Source organism: Gopherus flavomarginatus, chromosome 5 (assembly GCF_025201925.1).
Source record: "Gopherus flavomarginatus isolate rGopFla2 chromosome 5, rGopFla2.mat.asm, whole genome shotgun sequence".
Lineage (NCBI taxonomy): Eukaryota > Metazoa > Chordata > Testudines > Testudinidae > Gopherus > Gopherus flavomarginatus.
The window spans coordinates 3,806,758-3,825,542 of record NC_066621.1 but is presented as its reverse complement, the minus strand read 5'-3'; the positions used below and the strand labels follow the sequence as shown (position 1 = coordinate 3,825,542).

Here is an 18,785-nt window from a genome sequence, read left to right as displayed (position 1 = left end):
GGGGACAGTGACATCTATTTGGGTGACATACATCTCTTTTTGGAGAACCCAGAGCAGCACACGCAGCACATCCGAACCTGGAGAGTTTTCGGCAGCGTGGTCTCAACATAGAACTGGAAAAGCGGAACCTCCAGCCAACTCCCCACAGAGTTTTTGGGGTACATCCTCTCCCCAGAAGATGTTACGGTTGATCCAAATAAAGTGGAAGCCATTCATCAATGGGGTGAAGTTTGAAGTCCTCAAGATGTGCAGCACTTCCTAGACTTCACTCATCCCATGAAATGGAGATGTGCCGACTCTCAGGGATGCTTAGATGGAAAACCACGCACCCCACACAGAGGTTGGAACCACCCACTCCCCGGTTGTCCTGAGGAGCCATGATTTCTCCAGGAGCTGGGTAAAGGGCGCAGGGATCAGTCTGTCAAAGGTAGGGGAGGATCGGATGAGGAGAGGGTCTAAGAGAGGAGGAGTGTGGGCTAGGCTCTGTATTTGGGCTTGGCAGGGATCAAGAGAAGGGACAGAGCTGTTAGAGGGCAATGCGAGGTGCGAGGGGGGTCGGAGATGGGGGCAAGGCCTGAAAAGTTCAGCTACTTTAGATCAACTGTGCCAGAGAATCACTGGTTGAAGTGACTGAAAGCTCTGACCTGGGGCTGGCCAAAATCCTCCTCAGATGGGAACATCCCAAGTGTCTGCAGAAGCTCAGCCTCTGAGGTGAACGTTGTGTCCCTAACCTCTCTCTGCTCTGTACCTCACAGGATTCCAGCCGGCTGTTCCAATCCAGGAGGAAAACTGTGCCACTGAAGTCTCCCAGCACCTGGGCAGTGAAGTGCCACTTAACCCCGCTGTGATGTACAGACCTTGCCCTGGCTGTCTGCACAGGGCTGGATTTTACCCCTTCAGAGCGTAAGGAAATAATTGGCTGAAGGCCTTTTTCTTTTTGGACGTCTGTCTAGTGGGAAAGAACCATGTGGATTTGTAACCTGTTTCGCTCCCATGCCTGGTGCTTCAATGATGCAGAGAAGTGCTGATGCATTGGTTGATTTCCCCACCTTTTAATCCGCTCTCTTTTTCTCTTTTAACAGGTATTCTAAGGCCCCCCGTGCTTCATATGGGCATTCTTGGGGGTGCAGATTGCATCAGACCTGCAACTGAATAAATAATAGGCAATGAAATATGCAGACACTAAAGTTCTGCAGCCAAATTTTCAGAAATCTTCCTCTGCAATGTAGGATCAGGATTTTGGTTTGAATTGATTTTTTTTTTAAAAAAGTGCTGAGCAGATGCTACCTTGTAAGAAGAGGAAACAGAAGCAAAAACTGACAGACTGTTACTAAAACCAATGAACAGCTGCAGAGACTGGAGACCCGGCAAAGCAAACAAGTGAATACTGTGAGTAAATAACCTGAAGGCAAATGGGGAAGAAAACCTCATCTGGGTAATTGTGGCTCTTAGGACAAAAATAAGGTTCCTGGTATGTAGCCTGGCTGAGACCATCCCTTTTCCCTGGATCCCAGATCCCCTGGGATTCAAATGTCATTCTCTGTGTGGTGTCCTTGTTTTATTCCAGGGAAATGGCTCCGCAAAGGAGGTGTAAGGATCCTGGACTCTAGTGTCTGCCAGAAGCTTCAGCCACCTTCACAGGTAGAAGTCACTTGCTTTCCTACAATGCCACTAGCGCTCTTGCGGCTTTCCAGGTCTGCTCCCTCCAGCAGGACAGAGACCCCTTAACTCCCCGAGTCCTGATTTCCTGCCATTCAAGGGCCTGAGGGGTTTGCATTGCCCCCACCCCCACCATCAGAGACATTTCCTGTGGGAATCTCCCTAGAGCAGGGGAGAAATCTGTTCTTCCATTAGAACCAGTCTGCTCAGTAAATCCACCCACAGTGACCTCATCTCAGCTGCTTTGTTTATCCGAGATTAGTGGTATCTTTGGAAAACCCTTAGCTTGTCAGGGTGTCAGGTGGGGCAGGGGATGCAGGAGCACCAGCAGATTCCCCTGAAGAACACCACCCTGTCTTTCTCTGGTCAGGTTAGAGCTCCCCGTCCTTTGCGGAGGTGAAGACCAGATAGGAGCTGCTGGATTGACCTTGATGTGCCATGTCCTTGTGTGGATGAAGGACCAACATCTCAGGGATGGCCAGCAGCAGATGTAACACGTGTCCAGGAATGGGCTAAATAACCTACATTGAGAGGTAAGTAAAACTGTCGCCACATGTAGACATCACAGGAATTGGTGGGGATTGACCCAGGGTCCTTCAGCACAAGCCCCTCTCACTCACTGTCAACAAATCCAGCTCCACACACTAGACCACACCCCATTCCAGGGCCCCAGAACCCAGGAGCCCTGATTCTCAGACCTGGGCCTCACATCACAAGGCCAAACCTCCTCCTGTTATGGGCGCTGTAGAAGGGACCATTGGCAAAAAAACCCTCTTCGTTCCTCCTGTCAGAGACTGCAGCCACAGGTGACAAGTGAATGAGCTGAGATCTCCCCTGTGGGAATCCGAGGGGCTGCACATTTGGGGTTTCACAGGGACGGCGTCTGGCAGCCATTGACAGAGTGTTCCTGGGAGGAAATTTTCCGTCTCTAACAGAGGGTTTCTGTTCCCCCAGATCTCAGCCGCTCAGCAGAATGCGGGAGAGCCGAGTGCTGATGGGCTAAAGGGGTCCCAGGAGTCGCTGTGCAGCAGGGGCAGGGTCTGCAGTCATCATGGGCCAAACCCTGTGCTCCAGACAACCCAGGCTGTTTCCCTGGATTGCAAAGGGGACTTTAGCTTGTGGAATCAGTGCTGGTGCCTGTGTCCATAACTGGGATGTTTTCCTGAGGCTACTCAATGGTCCATGAAGCGCCATGCGAGCAAGGGGAGAATGGACATTAGAGAGCGAGGCTGGGACCTCTGCAGGGCTGCTGCAGTCGAATATCCACAGCCAGAAGAGAGACGATGGAAAACTCGCTTCGATGGCTGGCCACAGCAGCAGCAGCTGTCTCAGAAAGCTCTGCTCATGCTCCAGCCAACAGAGGCAGGACAAAGAGCCACACAGTGAGAGCCTGGGCTGCAATTAGCAAGACGTGTTTTTTTCAGTGGATTATGTTTCCCTGACCATCATTTCCTGCAATGTGCACATCAAGCCTCCCTGGCTGACCACAATGGGAGTTAGATTCTCCGTGCCCACAGGACAGGGCTGGCCTTACCATGAGGCGAACTGAGTAGGCTGCCTCAGATGCCAGACTGTGGGCGGGTGCCACTAGGACCCAGAGTGTAGAAAATTGTGTCTGGTGCTGGTGCATATGTTTTCTCTCTGCTCGAAACACACAGAGATGGTGGAGTGCTGTGCTGGAGGAAGGAGGGCACAAGAGACATAACAGGCAGGCAGGAGAAAAGGGGAGAGGGAATAACAGAAACCAGCAGGGAGAGAGAGGAGGAGGAGCCTCTTATGTACCTCTCAAGCACTCCCAGGAGCCTGGACAGATTGACACCAGTCTGTCAGGGAGATTCCTGTTTCCTGCTGCTTCCCTGAACCCACTTGAAAAGAACAGGCAAGTCAACTGAAGTAGTAGGAGCCAGTTAGGCCCTTAAGACACTGATATCTTCCCTCACTCAGGCCCTGCTACCAGACTGCTCATTTGTCCCCTTCAACGGAGTGTTGAGAGCCACTCTAGCTGGCACAGAACAGCAGTCATGAGTGAAAGAAGAAAACGCCCCTCTGGGGCAGCTTTCAGAAAAAGAAAGAAAGCAACAGAAGCTTTTCTGTCTAAGCAGGAAGGAGCTCTCCTGAGATACAGAGACACAAATGTTCACGGTGAGCCTTCCGGCCCCAGTGAGGATGTGAGTGGTGAGGAGATGCCTGATCTTTCAGTTAATCAGAGTGCAGGAGACCTGGCAACTGCTGCAACATCCATATTTCCATCTCAAATGGATGTAACCATGCACATTCCTGAAGAAAAGTGTAGATCAGAGAAGAGTGTGGTGGAGGCACAAGAAACAGCTGCTGCTGAGTTTAGTTCCTTAAATCTAGATGATCCAGGACTGTGGACCCACCTGCGCAGTAGCCTGAGGGACTTCCTTGTACTGCATGGGCCACAGCAAGTGAAAAACTTCATATTCCCCAAAGACAATAAAAATAGAAGTTTCCATCCAACACATTCCTGGTGTGAAATCCCCAATGGTGACAAAGTTTAGAGGCCATGGCTTAGGTACTCAAAAACCTAGAATGCTGCATACTGTTTTTGTTGCAAACTCCTCCAGTCTAATGTTCCGGCCACATTGGGTTCTACAGGAACAAAGGACTGGAAAAATTGGGCTAGAAACGTGGCATGCCATGAGATAATAGCAATTCACCAGAGAGCCTTCCATAGGTGGAAAGAGCTTGAGATGAGCCTAAGGTTAAAGGCCACCATAGATGATCAGCATCAAGAGAAGATTGCATCAGAGTCTCTTTCTGGCAAAATGTTCTGAAAAGGTTCATTGCCATTGTGAGAATGCTGCTACCCCAAACCTAGCACTGCGTGGCACTTCAGATCAGCTGCATGTGCCAAACAATGGAAAGTTCCTTAAAATTGTGGAGCTGATGGCTGAGTTTGATGCCATAGTTCCCATTATGGAGGATAATGCTATGACAGGAACTGTTCTTGGGAGAACGGTAGCAGAGGGAAACGGAATCACCAGAAACATACATAACTTCACATTTCTGTGTAGTTTAGTGTTGTCGCGTGACATACTGTTTGAAATAAATGTTGTAAGCAAGAGCCTCCAAGGTGTTGACCTTGATATATCTGGGGCAATGGAACAACTGGACAAAGCAAAGTCATATCTACAGTCTGACCAGTCAGATGAGGGATTTCACAACGTTCTGAAGAGTGCACAGAAGTTGGCAGAGGAACTTCACACTGAAGCTATTTTCCCACCCATTCAAGAATACAAAAGTCACCGAAGAAGACGACATTTTGATTACGAGGCATGGAATAATCCCATAAGAGACCCCAAACTGAAAACCCATTTTAGTTACATTTCAGCGGGATCTACTCCAAAAGCTGTTCTGGAATATATGTGCACAGATAAGACGGCCACCCTCATTAGAAATGCTTTTGTTGCTCTGCACATACTTCTACACTTCCTGTAACAGTTTCCAGTGGAGAACGCAGCTTCTCCAAGCTGAAGTTAATAAAAACACATCTACACTCCACAATGACACAGGAGAGGCTGGTCAGCCTTGCAACCATCTTAATAGAGCATGGGCTGTCCCAAACTGTGGACCTTCAGGAAGCAGAAGCAGTTCAAATCTTTGCAACCAAGAAGGCACAGAAAGCACCACTTTGATTATTCAAACAGATAAAAATGCCAGTGTTTACTATGCAGACAGGAAAAGTTACATTTACTGTTCAGGCATTTGAAAGTTGTGTTACGTAAAATTTTTGAACAAGGCATTTTAAGTTATTAGTTCTTCTTTATTGGGGTAGGTAGCAGAGCAGTACCATGAGAGGAGTAGAACAGGAAGAAGGTAGAATTGAGACCTTTCAAAGTTTTGGCCCAAGCGAGGAGGCATGGGAATGTCATTTGAGCTCCCCACCTCAGGTACCAAAATGTTGTGGGCCAGCCCTGCCACAGGATCAGTGCTCAGAGTCTTCTCGCCACAACTAAGCCTGCAAAAGTGGAATATGATAGATGCAATGGTCCAAATAGCTAAAAACTCGTTCTCCTTATTTGTCTCTGCAGTTTTTTTGTTTGCAATTAAATGAAGCTAGATTCTAGCTACTTGAGAGCCCCCTTGTTCCAGTCAGTGTGCAGATCAGAGCTCGCATGCACACAAAACATTATAGGGAAAAGATGGATTTTGAACCTAAAGCCATACTCAGTTCAGAAGATACCAAGAGGAACTGCCCTCTTTCAAAACAGCTTTCATCTTCTATTCTCAAGGATGGCTCTCTTGGCTGACATGGACCACCAGCTTCTGTGAGGGCAGCTTGACTTTACTTCTTTGGAAATAATGGCAGATGGTGTTCATACTGAAAGAGGACCTCTTTGCTTAGAGGCAGCTTTAGCCTCATTCCTGTCGACAGTTATGAGAGCTGGTGGCCATTTTGAAAGGTTGCAATTCTCTGAAGAACGATTCACCATTAAAACTTTTGGAAAATGTTCCCCTTGCCTATAGAGTTTTTACACACATACACATAAGTTCTTATGCATCTGTTTTAGCAGAAAATTTCAGTTTTTTCTCAAAAAAAATAATAAAGCTTGAACTCTGGACATTTTTATTTCTCTTCTCTGGACTTTTACAATTCTAATGTATCTTTTTTTTTCTTTAGATAGGGCAACCAGAACTGCACAAAGTATTCAGGGACTGAGGATACGATGTATTTATACATAAGCAATATGATGTTTTCTTTCTTTCTTATTATTTATCCCTTTCCTAATGGTTCCTAACATTGTTAGCTTTTTGAACCACCACTTCACATAGTTTTCAGAGAACTGTCCACAATGACTCCCTTTCTTGAGTGGTAACAGCTAATTTAGATCCATCATTTTGTTATGTATAGTTGGGATTATGTTTTCTAATGTGCGTTACTTTGCATTATCAACACTGAATTTCATCTGTCATTCCCTTGGCTGATCGCCCAGTTTCATGAGATCCCTCTGTAATTCTTTGCAGTCAGGTTTGGACTTAACTATCTGGAGTAGTTTTGTATCATCTGCAAGTTTTGAACCCTCACTGTTTACCCCTTTTCCCAGATAATTTATGAATATGTTTAATACAGTTCTTTATGGAACCCCGTTGTTTACCTCTCACCATTGTGAAAACTGACCATTTATTCCTACCCTTTGTTTTCTGTCTTTTAACCAGTTACTGATCCATGACAGAACCTTCTCTCTTACCCCATGACTGCTTAATTAGCTTAAGAGCCTTTGGTGATGGGCTTGGTCAAATGTTTTCAGAAAGTCCGGGTACACTATATCCATTGGCTCACTCTTGTCTACATGTTTGTTGACCCCCTCCAAGAATTCTAATAGACTGATAAGGCATATTGCCCGTTACAAAAAACATGTTGACTCTTCCCTAACAAATCATGTTCATCTATGTAATCGATAATTCTGTTCTTTACTATAGTTTCAACCAACTTGCCTGGTAATGAAATTAAGTTTAGCGTTGTAATTGCCAGGATCATCTCTGTATTGTTTTTTTGAATCAGGGTTATATTAATTTTCCTGCAGTCATCTGGTACAGAGGCTGATTTCAGTGATAGGTTACATACCACAGTTAGTAGTTGTGCAAATTTCATATTTGAGTTCCTTCAGAACTCATGCTTGAATACCATCTGGTCCTGCAGTAAAGACTGATGCAAAAAATTCATTGAGATTCTTCCCAATGGCCTTATTTTCCTTGAGTGCTCCTTTAGCACCTCAATTGTCCAGTGGCCCCACTGGTTGTTTAATAGGCTTCCCGCTGCTGAGGTACTTAAAAACAACTTTCTGTTTTTGTGTCTTTTGCTAATTGCTCTTCAAATGCTTTTATGGCCTGCCTGATTCTATCTTTACACTTAGACTTTCTCTTAAGCTTGGTTTTCCTCCGCTAGCCTCAGGACTTGCTCATGCAATACTCCAGGTGCCTATGAAATGCTACCTCACTTTGAAAAGGCTGCCCTGTGTCACTGTAAACACTTGCTGGGTTGCATCACTCCGTAGGAAGGTAAAATCTCCACGGGAGTCTGAACTAAGGTGGAGTTGCTATGGAGCTCACAAGGGGGCACGAGGTGCTGGAGCTCCACCACCCAGTCTCAGAGCAACTGAGGCTGTGTGTCCTGCCCTTGGGAAAAGTGGTGACCCTTTAGACAGAGTACTAATGAAAACAAGCTTGCATGTACAGTGATTCAGAAATAAATTACTGTGTGAATTGTTTCAAAGACGATGACACTATCAGTAGTGTTTTGTTAATACATCTTGCTGTGAAGGGGACATTTTCAGTTAAGTAAAATAACAGGGAAAAGACCTAAAAAGTTCTTTTAAAAAACTACCCACTGCCCCAGATCCACCCAAGACTTAGTTCTTTGGTCATTTCCACTGAGATAGGGAGGACATGGGTTGGGTTATTTAGGGAGAAATAAATGGTTTGACACTATTAAATTTTTAAAGGAAGTATTTTTAAAATTAATTTTAACTCAGAAATTAATTAACAGATTCACTAGCAAATTCTCAGAAAATTCATTCATTAGTCAGGGTGTAGTGCTGTAACTACGAGGAGGACGTGGCTTAAATATGTCCAGAGGCAACAGCTGGACACAGACAGATCAATAGGGGAGTACAAGGAAACAGGGACTTAATATGGTCAGCATGAAAGGCAGTGACCCCAGCACACCACAATGAATCTCTGCTTAAGTGGAAGCAAACTCAGCCTTATCTGTAGCACTACCTCCATGCTCTCCAGTACATACATTGTACTTAGAGCCACATGGACATTTTTTTCAGTGTTGCAGAAAAGTGAGTTTGTCATTTAGTTCTGCTTTACTGATTAGAAATATATTGATAATTTCCATTTCAGTTGCATATATGTCTATATTTTGCCCTAAATCCTGATCTTATTAAAAACAAGTGGCGAAACTTCAATTGACTTCAAACTACCTGAACTCAAATAATGCATATGCAGAAGGGGAAAGAGTTAAGCTTGCACCTGTACTTTTAACTTTGCTGCTTCCTAACTCTTGTGTAACACTGGTAAAATGGTTTATCATCTACGTAGCTCTTTCTTTGTTTAGGACCAGAATGTGATATATAGCTACCCAGGTCGAGTCCAACTTCCTCTGATGTTTCATGGGGAAAACAAAGGAAAACAAACCCCAAATATTTGAGTGGGACATTTTCAGTGTGTGGTGAAATTTGGAACTAAAACCCTACAGATTTTAATAACATTTTTTTCAAACTCAAAATATTTATGTAGAGAAGAGAGATGCTGTTGTTTTGCTTTTCTGAAAACTGTGATGTTTGTGCGGGGGAACCTCCATGAAGTTTCCCACAAAAATTAAAATTTAATTATTAAAATTAAATTAATTATAATTTAAAATTTCTAACCAGCTCTAATGCTGCTCCATGACTCATCAATGTACATGAATGGTGCAATTTGAAGATTATGTTACATCTCAACAAGAGAGACTGTCTCAGAATCTTGTCCATCATGAATAATTTCTGCACTGTTGGCTTCCTATTATTTCAGCTTTCCGGCCTGCTAGCTGCATTTCACTTCGACTAACCAATAAGTAAGATAAAATAGGGTTACATTAAAAAGCAAATGCTTCTAGCTCAGGAAAATAAAGTGGTTTACTCCATTATTTATCCCAGCTTGGTTCAAATATAACCTTACCTGCTGATGAAAGCTGGCATTTAATGAAAGACTTTGAAGGATTTACATTAGTAAAAGGACGGATTTTTAAGTTGAAGTGTTGATTGCTAGCTTATAAAGCCAATACAGATTCCCTGGAGTTTTCAGATCTCTTGATGACAGAATCACACAATTAAGTAACTGACTCACGTTGCAGACAGACATTTTAGTTACAGAATAACTGCCCTCCGATATATTGTTCTGTTGGGAGTGGGGGTGCGAGAAGAGATTTTTACTCATATGCTCACTATTTCTACTCATGTTTTCTTTCACAAGGATAATTGATCTTCCACATTTGGGTGGAAGGAGGTCCAAAATAAACCTCCAATTTCTGATTCTATTCTATATAGACTTACATCACCATAATATCTGAGCATCTACCGGCAGTGTATTAAGTGACATGATTATTTATTCTCACCTCTTCTCCCCATTATTCCTGGGAGAATTCTGCACCGTTGCACAATGCACAATTCACATCACGTTAATATTCTGTGCAGCATTTCCTTCACTTCCCCCAGATCTGGTATTGCAGAGCTGCTGGCTGCCGCTGGACCCAGCAGAGCCCTGCTCCCAGCTTGCCCATAGAAGATGCTGCCAGAGTAGAGAGATGGAGATGAAGAGTTCCTGGCACACCCTGAAAGGAGGAGGTGACATGCAGGAAACTCAATACAGGCACAGGGCTCAGCATCAGGCTGTTTCTTCCTCTGGATCCCTGGACTTTGGAAAGGGAGGGGTGCGAGTGTCTGGGCTTGGAAGGCTGCAGCTGGGCTCTGGGGTATGGTAGAGGGTGCAGGTGTCTGGGCCAGGGGGGCCCTGTGGCTGGCAGATATTTTGAAAAATTACCAAAATAATTGAAACTAATGTGATTATATAGTGCTATTTTGACAAATTAAATATGCAGAATTTTAAAATATTGTTTTGGTGCAGAATTCCCCCATGAGTACCCCATGGAGAAAGCTTTGTATAGTGGAGTATATGGCTGGGGTAGAGATTTTTATGATGATGATGATGATGATCTGGTTTACACAGCTGGAAGGCCAGAGGATTTCAGTGTAGTTCCTCTTGACTTGCATCTGTTTGTAGCGGTTTAAGAGAGACCTAAATCAAATCTGACTTCAGATTTCAATTTTCAGTTTAATGTCCTCAAAACCTGCCTGTCATAAGCATCCCCTCTCTGGCCAATAAGTGCCTACAAGTCTGTCGCATCTTACGCACATTTAACATGCGCGATTTCAGCTTTACGGAGTTGGCAAAAACAAAAAGAAAAGAGAAAAATAACAATTTTAATAGTGTACCTGTAATGCTGGCGATTCTGCCCACCATTACACTCAATGTCATTTTGGCTATAAGCGATTTTCGCTTTACGTGCTGACTGCGGGACATAACCCCAGCGTAAGATGTGACAGACCTCAAAACCCACCTGTCACAAGCAACCCTGGTTCAGATTCTCTCTTTAGAAGGAATTTGGTCTGCAGAGGCATTTGGATTCACCAGTCTTTTTATGAAACACTGAATAAACTCACAGAAATTGCCAGATTGGATCAGACATGAACTCCATCTAGTGCAGTATCATGTCTTTGATAGTGGCTAATATCAGAGGTTTCAAAAGAAGGTTTAATAACCTTCAACAGGCAGATGTGGAATAATCAGCCCTTCCCCACATCCCGCCATGATCTGCAATAATTAGAGATTTGTTTAAGCCCTGAAGCATGATGTTTGGTATCCCTTAAGCATCTGCATCCATACATTACACCATATAAAGCTGTCAAATCCCTCCAGTTTCTTTGCAGTGCTGCTTTAAGAGCTTTCCTAGGATCTACAGACATTTCCCAACTTCTCAGCTCACCCAGATAAAGCTCAGACCAGCAAGGTACTGAGCACACTAGCCCCAATCCAAAGAAACATAAGCACATGCTTAACACGCTTTAGACTGTAAGCAGGGCCGGCTTTAGGCCAATTCCACCAATTCCCCCAAAATGGGCCCTGCGGCCAGTGGCAGGGCCACCAGCGGGGGCAAGTGGCCGAGAATCCCTTCCTTGGCTAGAGGCTCCTTTTTAAATTTTACTCACCTGGCAGAGCATCGGGTCTTCAGCAGCAATTCGGCGGCGAGTTCTTTACTCGCTCCTGTTCTTCGGCAGCACTTCAGCGTCGGGTCCTTCAGTGCTGTTGAAGACCTGGAGCGAGTGAAGGACCCGCCTCCGAAGACTAGGAACGCCGCCCGCTGAGTACAAGCCCCATGTGTTTTTTTATGTGTGTTTTTTTTTCAGTCATCCCTGCTGGGACCCCGTTGAAACTGTTCGAATCGGGCCCAGCACTTGCTAAAGCTGGCCCTGACTGTAAGACGCCCCATTGAAATCAAGGACCCTGGGGCTCTGGTCTCAGTTTGCACCTCCAGTCACTACTGTAAAACTAACAACATTGAACTACGGGCAAGTTTCAACCACATGCCAGGCTCCTTCTAGGATCCTTTGATTTTATATGTCTGACCCAACAGGGCCCCCCGCCTCAGGAAGGGAGAGATTGAAAAGGTCTGAGGAATCACAGCCTAACCCCTAGGCCCGCTGTCTTTCAGACCCATGATGCCCAGTCAAACATTGTCCCTCATTTTCATGCAATTTTCTCCCTTCTGCCTCCTACTGCTGCCGCCCCCTTTCTGCCCTCACCCAAACACAGAGGTGTTTTCATCTCACTCCCCTGCCCCCAACACAGCTCAGACCCAGGGCAGGGGGAAAAGCAATTCTAAAGGCTGGGTAGCCGGCTGCGTGGCCTACAGAGGTAGCAGTATTCTAAAGCTGAGAACTGTGCAGGCAGAGGAAGGAGGCAAAAAACAGGACCACACCCAGCTACCAGCACCAGACATTTTAGCAGAAAACATCACCCAGCCCATAGTAGAATCATAGGACTGGAAGGGATGTCGAGATGTCATCAAGGGCAGGCCCCTGCACTCATGGCAGGACCAAGCACCATCAAGAACATCCCTGACAGGTGTTTGTCTAACCTGCTCTGAAAAATCCCCAATGATGGAGATTCCACAACCTCCCTGGGCAATTTATTTCAGTGCCCAACCACCCTGATGATTAGGAATTTTTTCCTAATGTCCAACTTAAACCTCCCTTGCTGCAATTTAAGCCCATTGCTTCTTCTCCTATTATCAGAGGTTAAGGAGAATAATTTTTCCCTCTCCTCCTTTTAACAACCTTTAGGTATTTGAAGACTCATAGACTCATAGACTTTAAGGTCAGAAGGGACCATTATGATAATCTAGTCTGACCTCCTGCACAACGCAGGCCACACAATCTCACCCATCCACTCCTGTAGCAAACCCTTAGCCTATGTCTGAGTTATTGAAGTCCTCAAATTGTAGTTTGAAGACCTCAAGCTGCAGAGAATCCTCCAGCAAGTGACCTGTGCCCCATGCTGCAGAGGAAGGTGAAAAACCTCCAGTGCCTCTGCCAATCTGCCCTGGAGGAAAATTCCTTCCCGACCCCAAATATGGCGATCAGTTAAACCCTGAGCATGTGGGCAAGACTCACCAGCCAGCACCCAGGAAAAAATTCTCTGTAGTAACTCAGATCCCAACCCATCTAACATCCCATTACAGACCAATTAACCTCATCATTGATATACAATGCTACTCTGCCACCTTTGGCTTTATTTCTGTCTTTCCTAAACAATTATTCCTAAACAAACTGTTATGTCCCCTCTCAGTCTTTTCTTTTCCAGACTAAACAAACCCAATTCTTTCAATCTTCCCTCATAGGTCATGTTTTCTAGACCTTTCCTCATTTCTTGTTGCTCTTCTCAGGACTCTCTCCAATTTGTCCCCATGTTTCCTGAAATGTGGTGCCCAGAACTGGACACAATACTGCAGTTGAGGCCTTATTAGAGCTGTGTAGCGTGGAAGAATTACTTCACCTGTCTTGCTTACAACACTCCTGCTAATGGTGGATTGTCTGTCACATGAAGTCTTTCCAACTGGATATCTAGCTAAAAGATGTATGAGAGCTAAAAAAAATAATAATTACGGGCTTGATACAGAAATTATTGGGCGAGGTTTTGTTATGCAGGAGGTCAGATTAGATGATCATATTGACCTCTTCTGGCCCTCAACTGTATGAAAAATCAGTTTTACCCAGTCAGGGGTGGTAAATTGTAAGGTACTATTAGGCACTAATTGTAAGGGTAGAATGATTGCTTGGCATCTACGCAGAACAAAGTTAAAGTTGTTTGTTTGCTGTAACTGTGCTTTTTCCATAGTTAAACATATCTGGATTTCTTTTAAGTCTAACTTTGTCACCAAATTCACTGAGTTCTCCCTACGGAAAGAAAGACTGAACCATTCATTTTCAGTTACACTGCTCTTGAGACTTCTCCCTATGGGTCAGCAAAACAGCAAGAGCTTTCCATAAAACTAAGCAAAGGCAAATAACCAAATCTACTTAGGGCACCAAGGAAGGCATTGTAATGAGCCCCTCTGTGCCTGGCTTGAGACTATAATTGGAGGTGTGACTTCAGACACGTGATCTCTAAATGACACAGAAATAAATATATAAAGGTTGTTGGTGCCCTAACACGATCTCTCAGGGATACGGAGTGATTGGACACTCTCTTCCACCAGTAGCTATGACACAATACTTCTTTCCTTCAGTGGAGGTAGCATAGCTATTTTCCTTCACTTCTGAGTCCTGGACATAACTTTCCATTTTCTCCATTTACTTGGAAATGTGGTGTTAGTGCATTCAACAATTTTGCAACTTAAGACAGACGTTGTTTGTTCATTTGTTCATTTTTCTGTCTCAGGATAAATTTCAGTGGCAATGGACATGGTTCATGGAAGACCCTGAAAGATCCAGATGGATATCAGGTAAGACTCCAGTATTATACGTAGAGATGAACCTGAGTTACACACTTCAGATCTGGAATCAGATTCAGATCCAACTTCTTCAACTTTTGAGGATTTTCAGATTCTGGGCTTTGGTTCCAGTCAATTAAAGACATAAGTCAGGGTTGTAAAAAGTGTATTTATTGCTGTTTTGTTATCAATTAGAGGTCAATGCCCCACTGTACTAGGTTCTCTGGAAAAACATAGTAAAAGAGAGTTCCCGCCCTCAAGAGTTTACAGTCTACTAAACAAGACAGAAGAGGATGGGCAAAAGGAAGGATTATTATCCACATTTTACAAAGAGGGAATTGAGGCAAAGAGGAAATCTTTGCTTTGTCCAAAATCACACGGGGAATCTGTAGCAGAGCCAGGAATTGAAGGACGATCTCAGTTTAGTGCCCCTAGTGCCAGTCTGACCATTATCCAGTGTTGTGTATGCGCATGAGTGGGGTAGGACGGACACTTGGAGCCAGTGGGTTCTGGTGTGGCCGATCTCTAATCATAAAGAGGAAATAACAATAACTATTTGCACTGCAGCAGCCCCAGTCATGGTCGCATTTGTTTGAAAAGTGTAACCACTGGGTAGCATTGGAAGGGCAGAGGTGGTAGATGACATTGCAATAGCAGATGATCTTCACTGTGTTAATAGACTGGGAAGGGTCTTGGATTGAAAACAAACTGTGTTTGATGAAATGGGGAAGGGGAAGCCAGAAGAAGGAAGCAAATGGAGACAGCCTCACTTTTGAGGTGTTCCATAGTTTTGCCTTCTTATGAAACCAAATTCTGAACTATAAAAATCATGCACAAAACAGAATTACGCTTCCCTGCCCCCTCTCTAAACGCTAGGTGTCTTATTTTTTAAATGATCTCAAGATTTTAAGCCAATTGCATGATTTTTGGAAGCCTGATTCACGGTTTTCAAATGCTTGGAAATAGCAACACTGCCAGGGGATGTGTTACGAAGCAGCAGTAACCAAGTGACTGGGACATAACAGACATTGTGGTCATCTAAAAGGATTATCGGGAATAGGGTGACCAGATGTCCCTATTTTATAGGAATAGTCCCAATTTCTGGGTCTTTTTCTTATATAGGCTCCTATTACCCCCTACCCCCATCCTGATTTTTCCCATTTACTGTTTGGTCACCCTAATCTGGAAGGATCTAAAAAGTATGAGTACTTTCTAACCTACCCTCAGTGAGCAGACAATATGAAGTACCTAGCTCAGACTCAAACACATACCAGGTATATTTCATTGGAAAAAAATTGTGATAATGTACATTAATCTAGAAACTCCCTATGGGGAACTGGATGCCTAATTCCAGTCAATTTTATGGAGACTTGGATGTCAATCTCCTAGACAGCCTTGAAAATCTCAGCCCCGTTAAAAAGTGAGTGTAAATCTAAAGGTCCATCCCAACTCTTCCCAGACATCACGGTGGCTGGTTTCCTGTAAGATATTCACTACCTACATTCAAGACCAATGTTGTCATTCAGATTTAATTCATGTCATGAAATTTCCTTCTTCCATGCTGCTCACTCTTATTATCCCAACAGGTATGGTTTCATGCACCCCTGTATAAATGGCTGAGGGCAATCATAGCACGGTGACCCAGTTTATCCTCCTGGGACTGATGGATCGTCAGGAGCTACAGATACCCCTCTTCATGGTGTTCCTGGTGATCTATGTTCTTACACTGGTGGGGAATCTTGGAATGATTGTGTTGATCAGAGTTGATCCCCGACTCCATACCCCCATGTACTTCTTCCTTGGTAACCTGTCTGTTGTTGACCTCTTCTACTCCTCAATCTTCACTCCAAGGATGCTGGTGAATTTCTTGGTGAGGAGTAAAAGCATTTCTTACTCTGCCTGTATTGCCCAACACTTTTTTTTTGTCGTGTTTGTGACCACAGAAGGGTTCCTGCTGGCAGTGATGGCGTACGACCGCTATGTAGCCATCTGTAACCCTCTGCTCTATACCGCTGTTATGTCTAAAAGAGTCTGTATTCATCTAGTGACCAGCTCATATGTAGGGGGGCTCGTGAACTCACTGACCCACACATGTGGCTTGCTGAGGTTGTCATTCTGCGGGCCCAACGTCATCAATCATTACTTTTGTGACACTAACCCATTGCTGAAGCTCGCCTGCTCTGATAATCACATCAGTGAGATTTTGCTTGTAACGTTCTCGGGGGTTATTGCCATGTCCACTCTCCTGCTTGTCATAATCTCTTATCTGTACATCCTCTTCTCCATCCTGAGGATCCGCTCTGTCAAGGGCAGGCGTAAAGCCTTCTCCACCTGTGCCTCTCATCTGACAGCTGTCACCATGTTCTATGGACCTGTCAGCTTAAGCCACATACAACCCAGTTCCAGCTACTCACTGGAACAGGAGAAAATCTCTGCTGTGTTTTATACCCTGCTGATCCCCATGTTGAACCCCCTGATCTACAGCCTGAGGAACAAGGAGGTTAAGGATGCTCTTAAGAGGGTGACTGACTGGAAAAACATTCTCAGCTAATTTGTTCTCAATTGCTTGAGAGGACCAATGTTACCTAATGTCCTGTCATTATGTGGCTGTTGGAATATAGGCACCTTTCCTTGTTTCTTGACCATTCATCTATTTGAAATGGTGCCCTGCAAGGTTATCGGAGATTAAAAATTAAATAAGCTTGCTTAATTTCTTAATGTGTTGCTTTAATTAATGCTTAGTATGTAACTTGCACTATGAGAATTCAAGGCTTTTGCTCTCTTTGGTGTCTGGGCCTCATACGGGATGTCCCATGTATAACAGCCCTTAACAGAGCTGAAGACCGTTATCAGGTCCCTCCTCAGTCGTCTGGTCTCAAAACAAAACATGCCCAATTTTTTTAAACCTTTCCTAATAAATCAGGCTTTGTAAACCCTTTTTGTCATTCCCCTCTGAACTCTATCCTATTTGCCCACGTCTTTTCTAAAGTGCGGCTCTCAAACCTAGACACAGAACTTCAGCTGAGGCCTCACCAGTGCTAAGCAGAGCCAAACAATCACCGCCCTGGTCTGACATACAACTCACCTGGTAATACACCCTAGACGGACTTTTTCACAACTGCATCTTGTTGTTGGCTCATACTTAACTTGTGATACTCTTGAGCTCCCAGATCCATCTCAGCAGCACTTCTCCCTAGCCAGTTATTCCCCACATTGTATTTATGCATTTGAGTTTTCCTTCTAGAGTGAAGTACTTTGCACTTGTCTTTATATTGTTCACATCAATATTCATACTAGCGCTATATACATCTATTCTTAACAGTGTTATCGTATATATTTAGGCTTGGAAGGAACAGATTTTTCTCAGTAAATGTTGGTAAATATTGATTTCACCATATGCACACAAACCAATGAAACAAATGTTACCATCAATAATAATTGAAATTTACAGCTAGGCAAAGTGAGAAAAATTACAGCTTGAGAATGTATTAGAGTTTGATTTAAGGATATTTATGTTGTATATTTTGACATGTCATGTTGGCAATTTGTGTTTTAACAGTTATAAAGCTTTAACTTTTTGAATCTCACTGTCAGCTGTCATTAAAAAATTGATGTCTGACCTCCCATTGTCTGATCCCCCATAATTTCCCACAATTGTGAAGGTTTAAACATTTAAAATAAAAAATGCTTAAAAATAAAAACATTGACATTATCAATTAAAATGATAAAAAACTTAAAAATCCAATTCTGACAAGGCTCCATACACTTGTTATACAGCTTTATTCTCAATCATCTTGTCACCTTGTGCTGCTCACCACCTGTTTATCATCTGCACCGTTGGCTCTTATTTTTAGCTTACGTCGCAAGCTCCTTTGACCCGAGGTTGTGATTTTGTTATATGTTGGTACAGCCCCTAACAGAATGGGGCTGGGATTAAGCCCAATACTAATGAATTAATGAAGTAGTATCCATAATAATGCTCATGTAGTGTTACTCCCACCAATGCCATATATTTCAGAGGGGTAGTTGGGTTAGTCTGTTTCAGCAAAGACAACGATGAGTCCTGTGGCACCTTATAGACTAACAAATTTATTTGGGCATAAGCTCTGGGTTCCAGCCCGCAATAGTTTATGCCCAAATAAATTTGTTAGTCTTTAAGGTGCCACAGGACTCCTCATTGTCAATGCCATATAGTGATTTTATAGGTTTACTTACAGCAATGCTATAAATTGATCATATATTTTAAGGGCTGGAAAGGACAATGAGATCATTTAGTCTGACTGTATAACTCAGGTCACACTCCTATACAGTTACTCTCAGTATTAAGCCCATTGACTGACATTTTATTAAGTGTATCTTCTGGAGAGCCATCAGGTCTTGATTTTACAATAGCTCTAGCTGGATAAACCATCACTTCGCATGATAATTCATTCCAGCCGTTAACCACCCTCACTGTTGAAAATGTGAGCCTCATGATTAATCTGAATTGGGCTAGTTTTACTCTGAGCAACACGATATATTGGTCATTAGAAGTGGGGGGGGGAGAGGGGAGTTGGCCCAAAATACT

The 18,785-nt window shown here is 43.8% G+C and overlaps 1 protein-coding gene across 1 annotated transcript; it reads left to right on the top strand.

Annotated features, from left to right (window-relative positions):
* The first annotated feature begins 9,602 nt into the window (after positions 1-9,602).
* LOC127052903 (olfactory receptor-like protein COR8) lies at positions 9,603-16,769 on the top strand. Its single transcript, XM_050957051.1, has 2 exons — positions 9,603-9,610; positions 15,830-16,769. The coding sequence occupies exon 2, from the start codon at positions 15,831-15,833 to the stop codon at positions 16,767-16,769; it is 939 nt and encodes a 312-aa protein (XP_050813008.1). The 5' UTR covers positions 9,603-9,610; position 15,830.
* The last annotated feature ends 2,016 nt before the right edge of the window (positions 16,770-18,785 follow it).

Coding starts and splice junctions, on each gene's coding strand:
- LOC127052903 (XM_050957051.1), top strand. CDS start 15,831: ATGGCTGAGGGCAATCATAGCACGGTGACCCAGTTTATCCTCCTGGGA.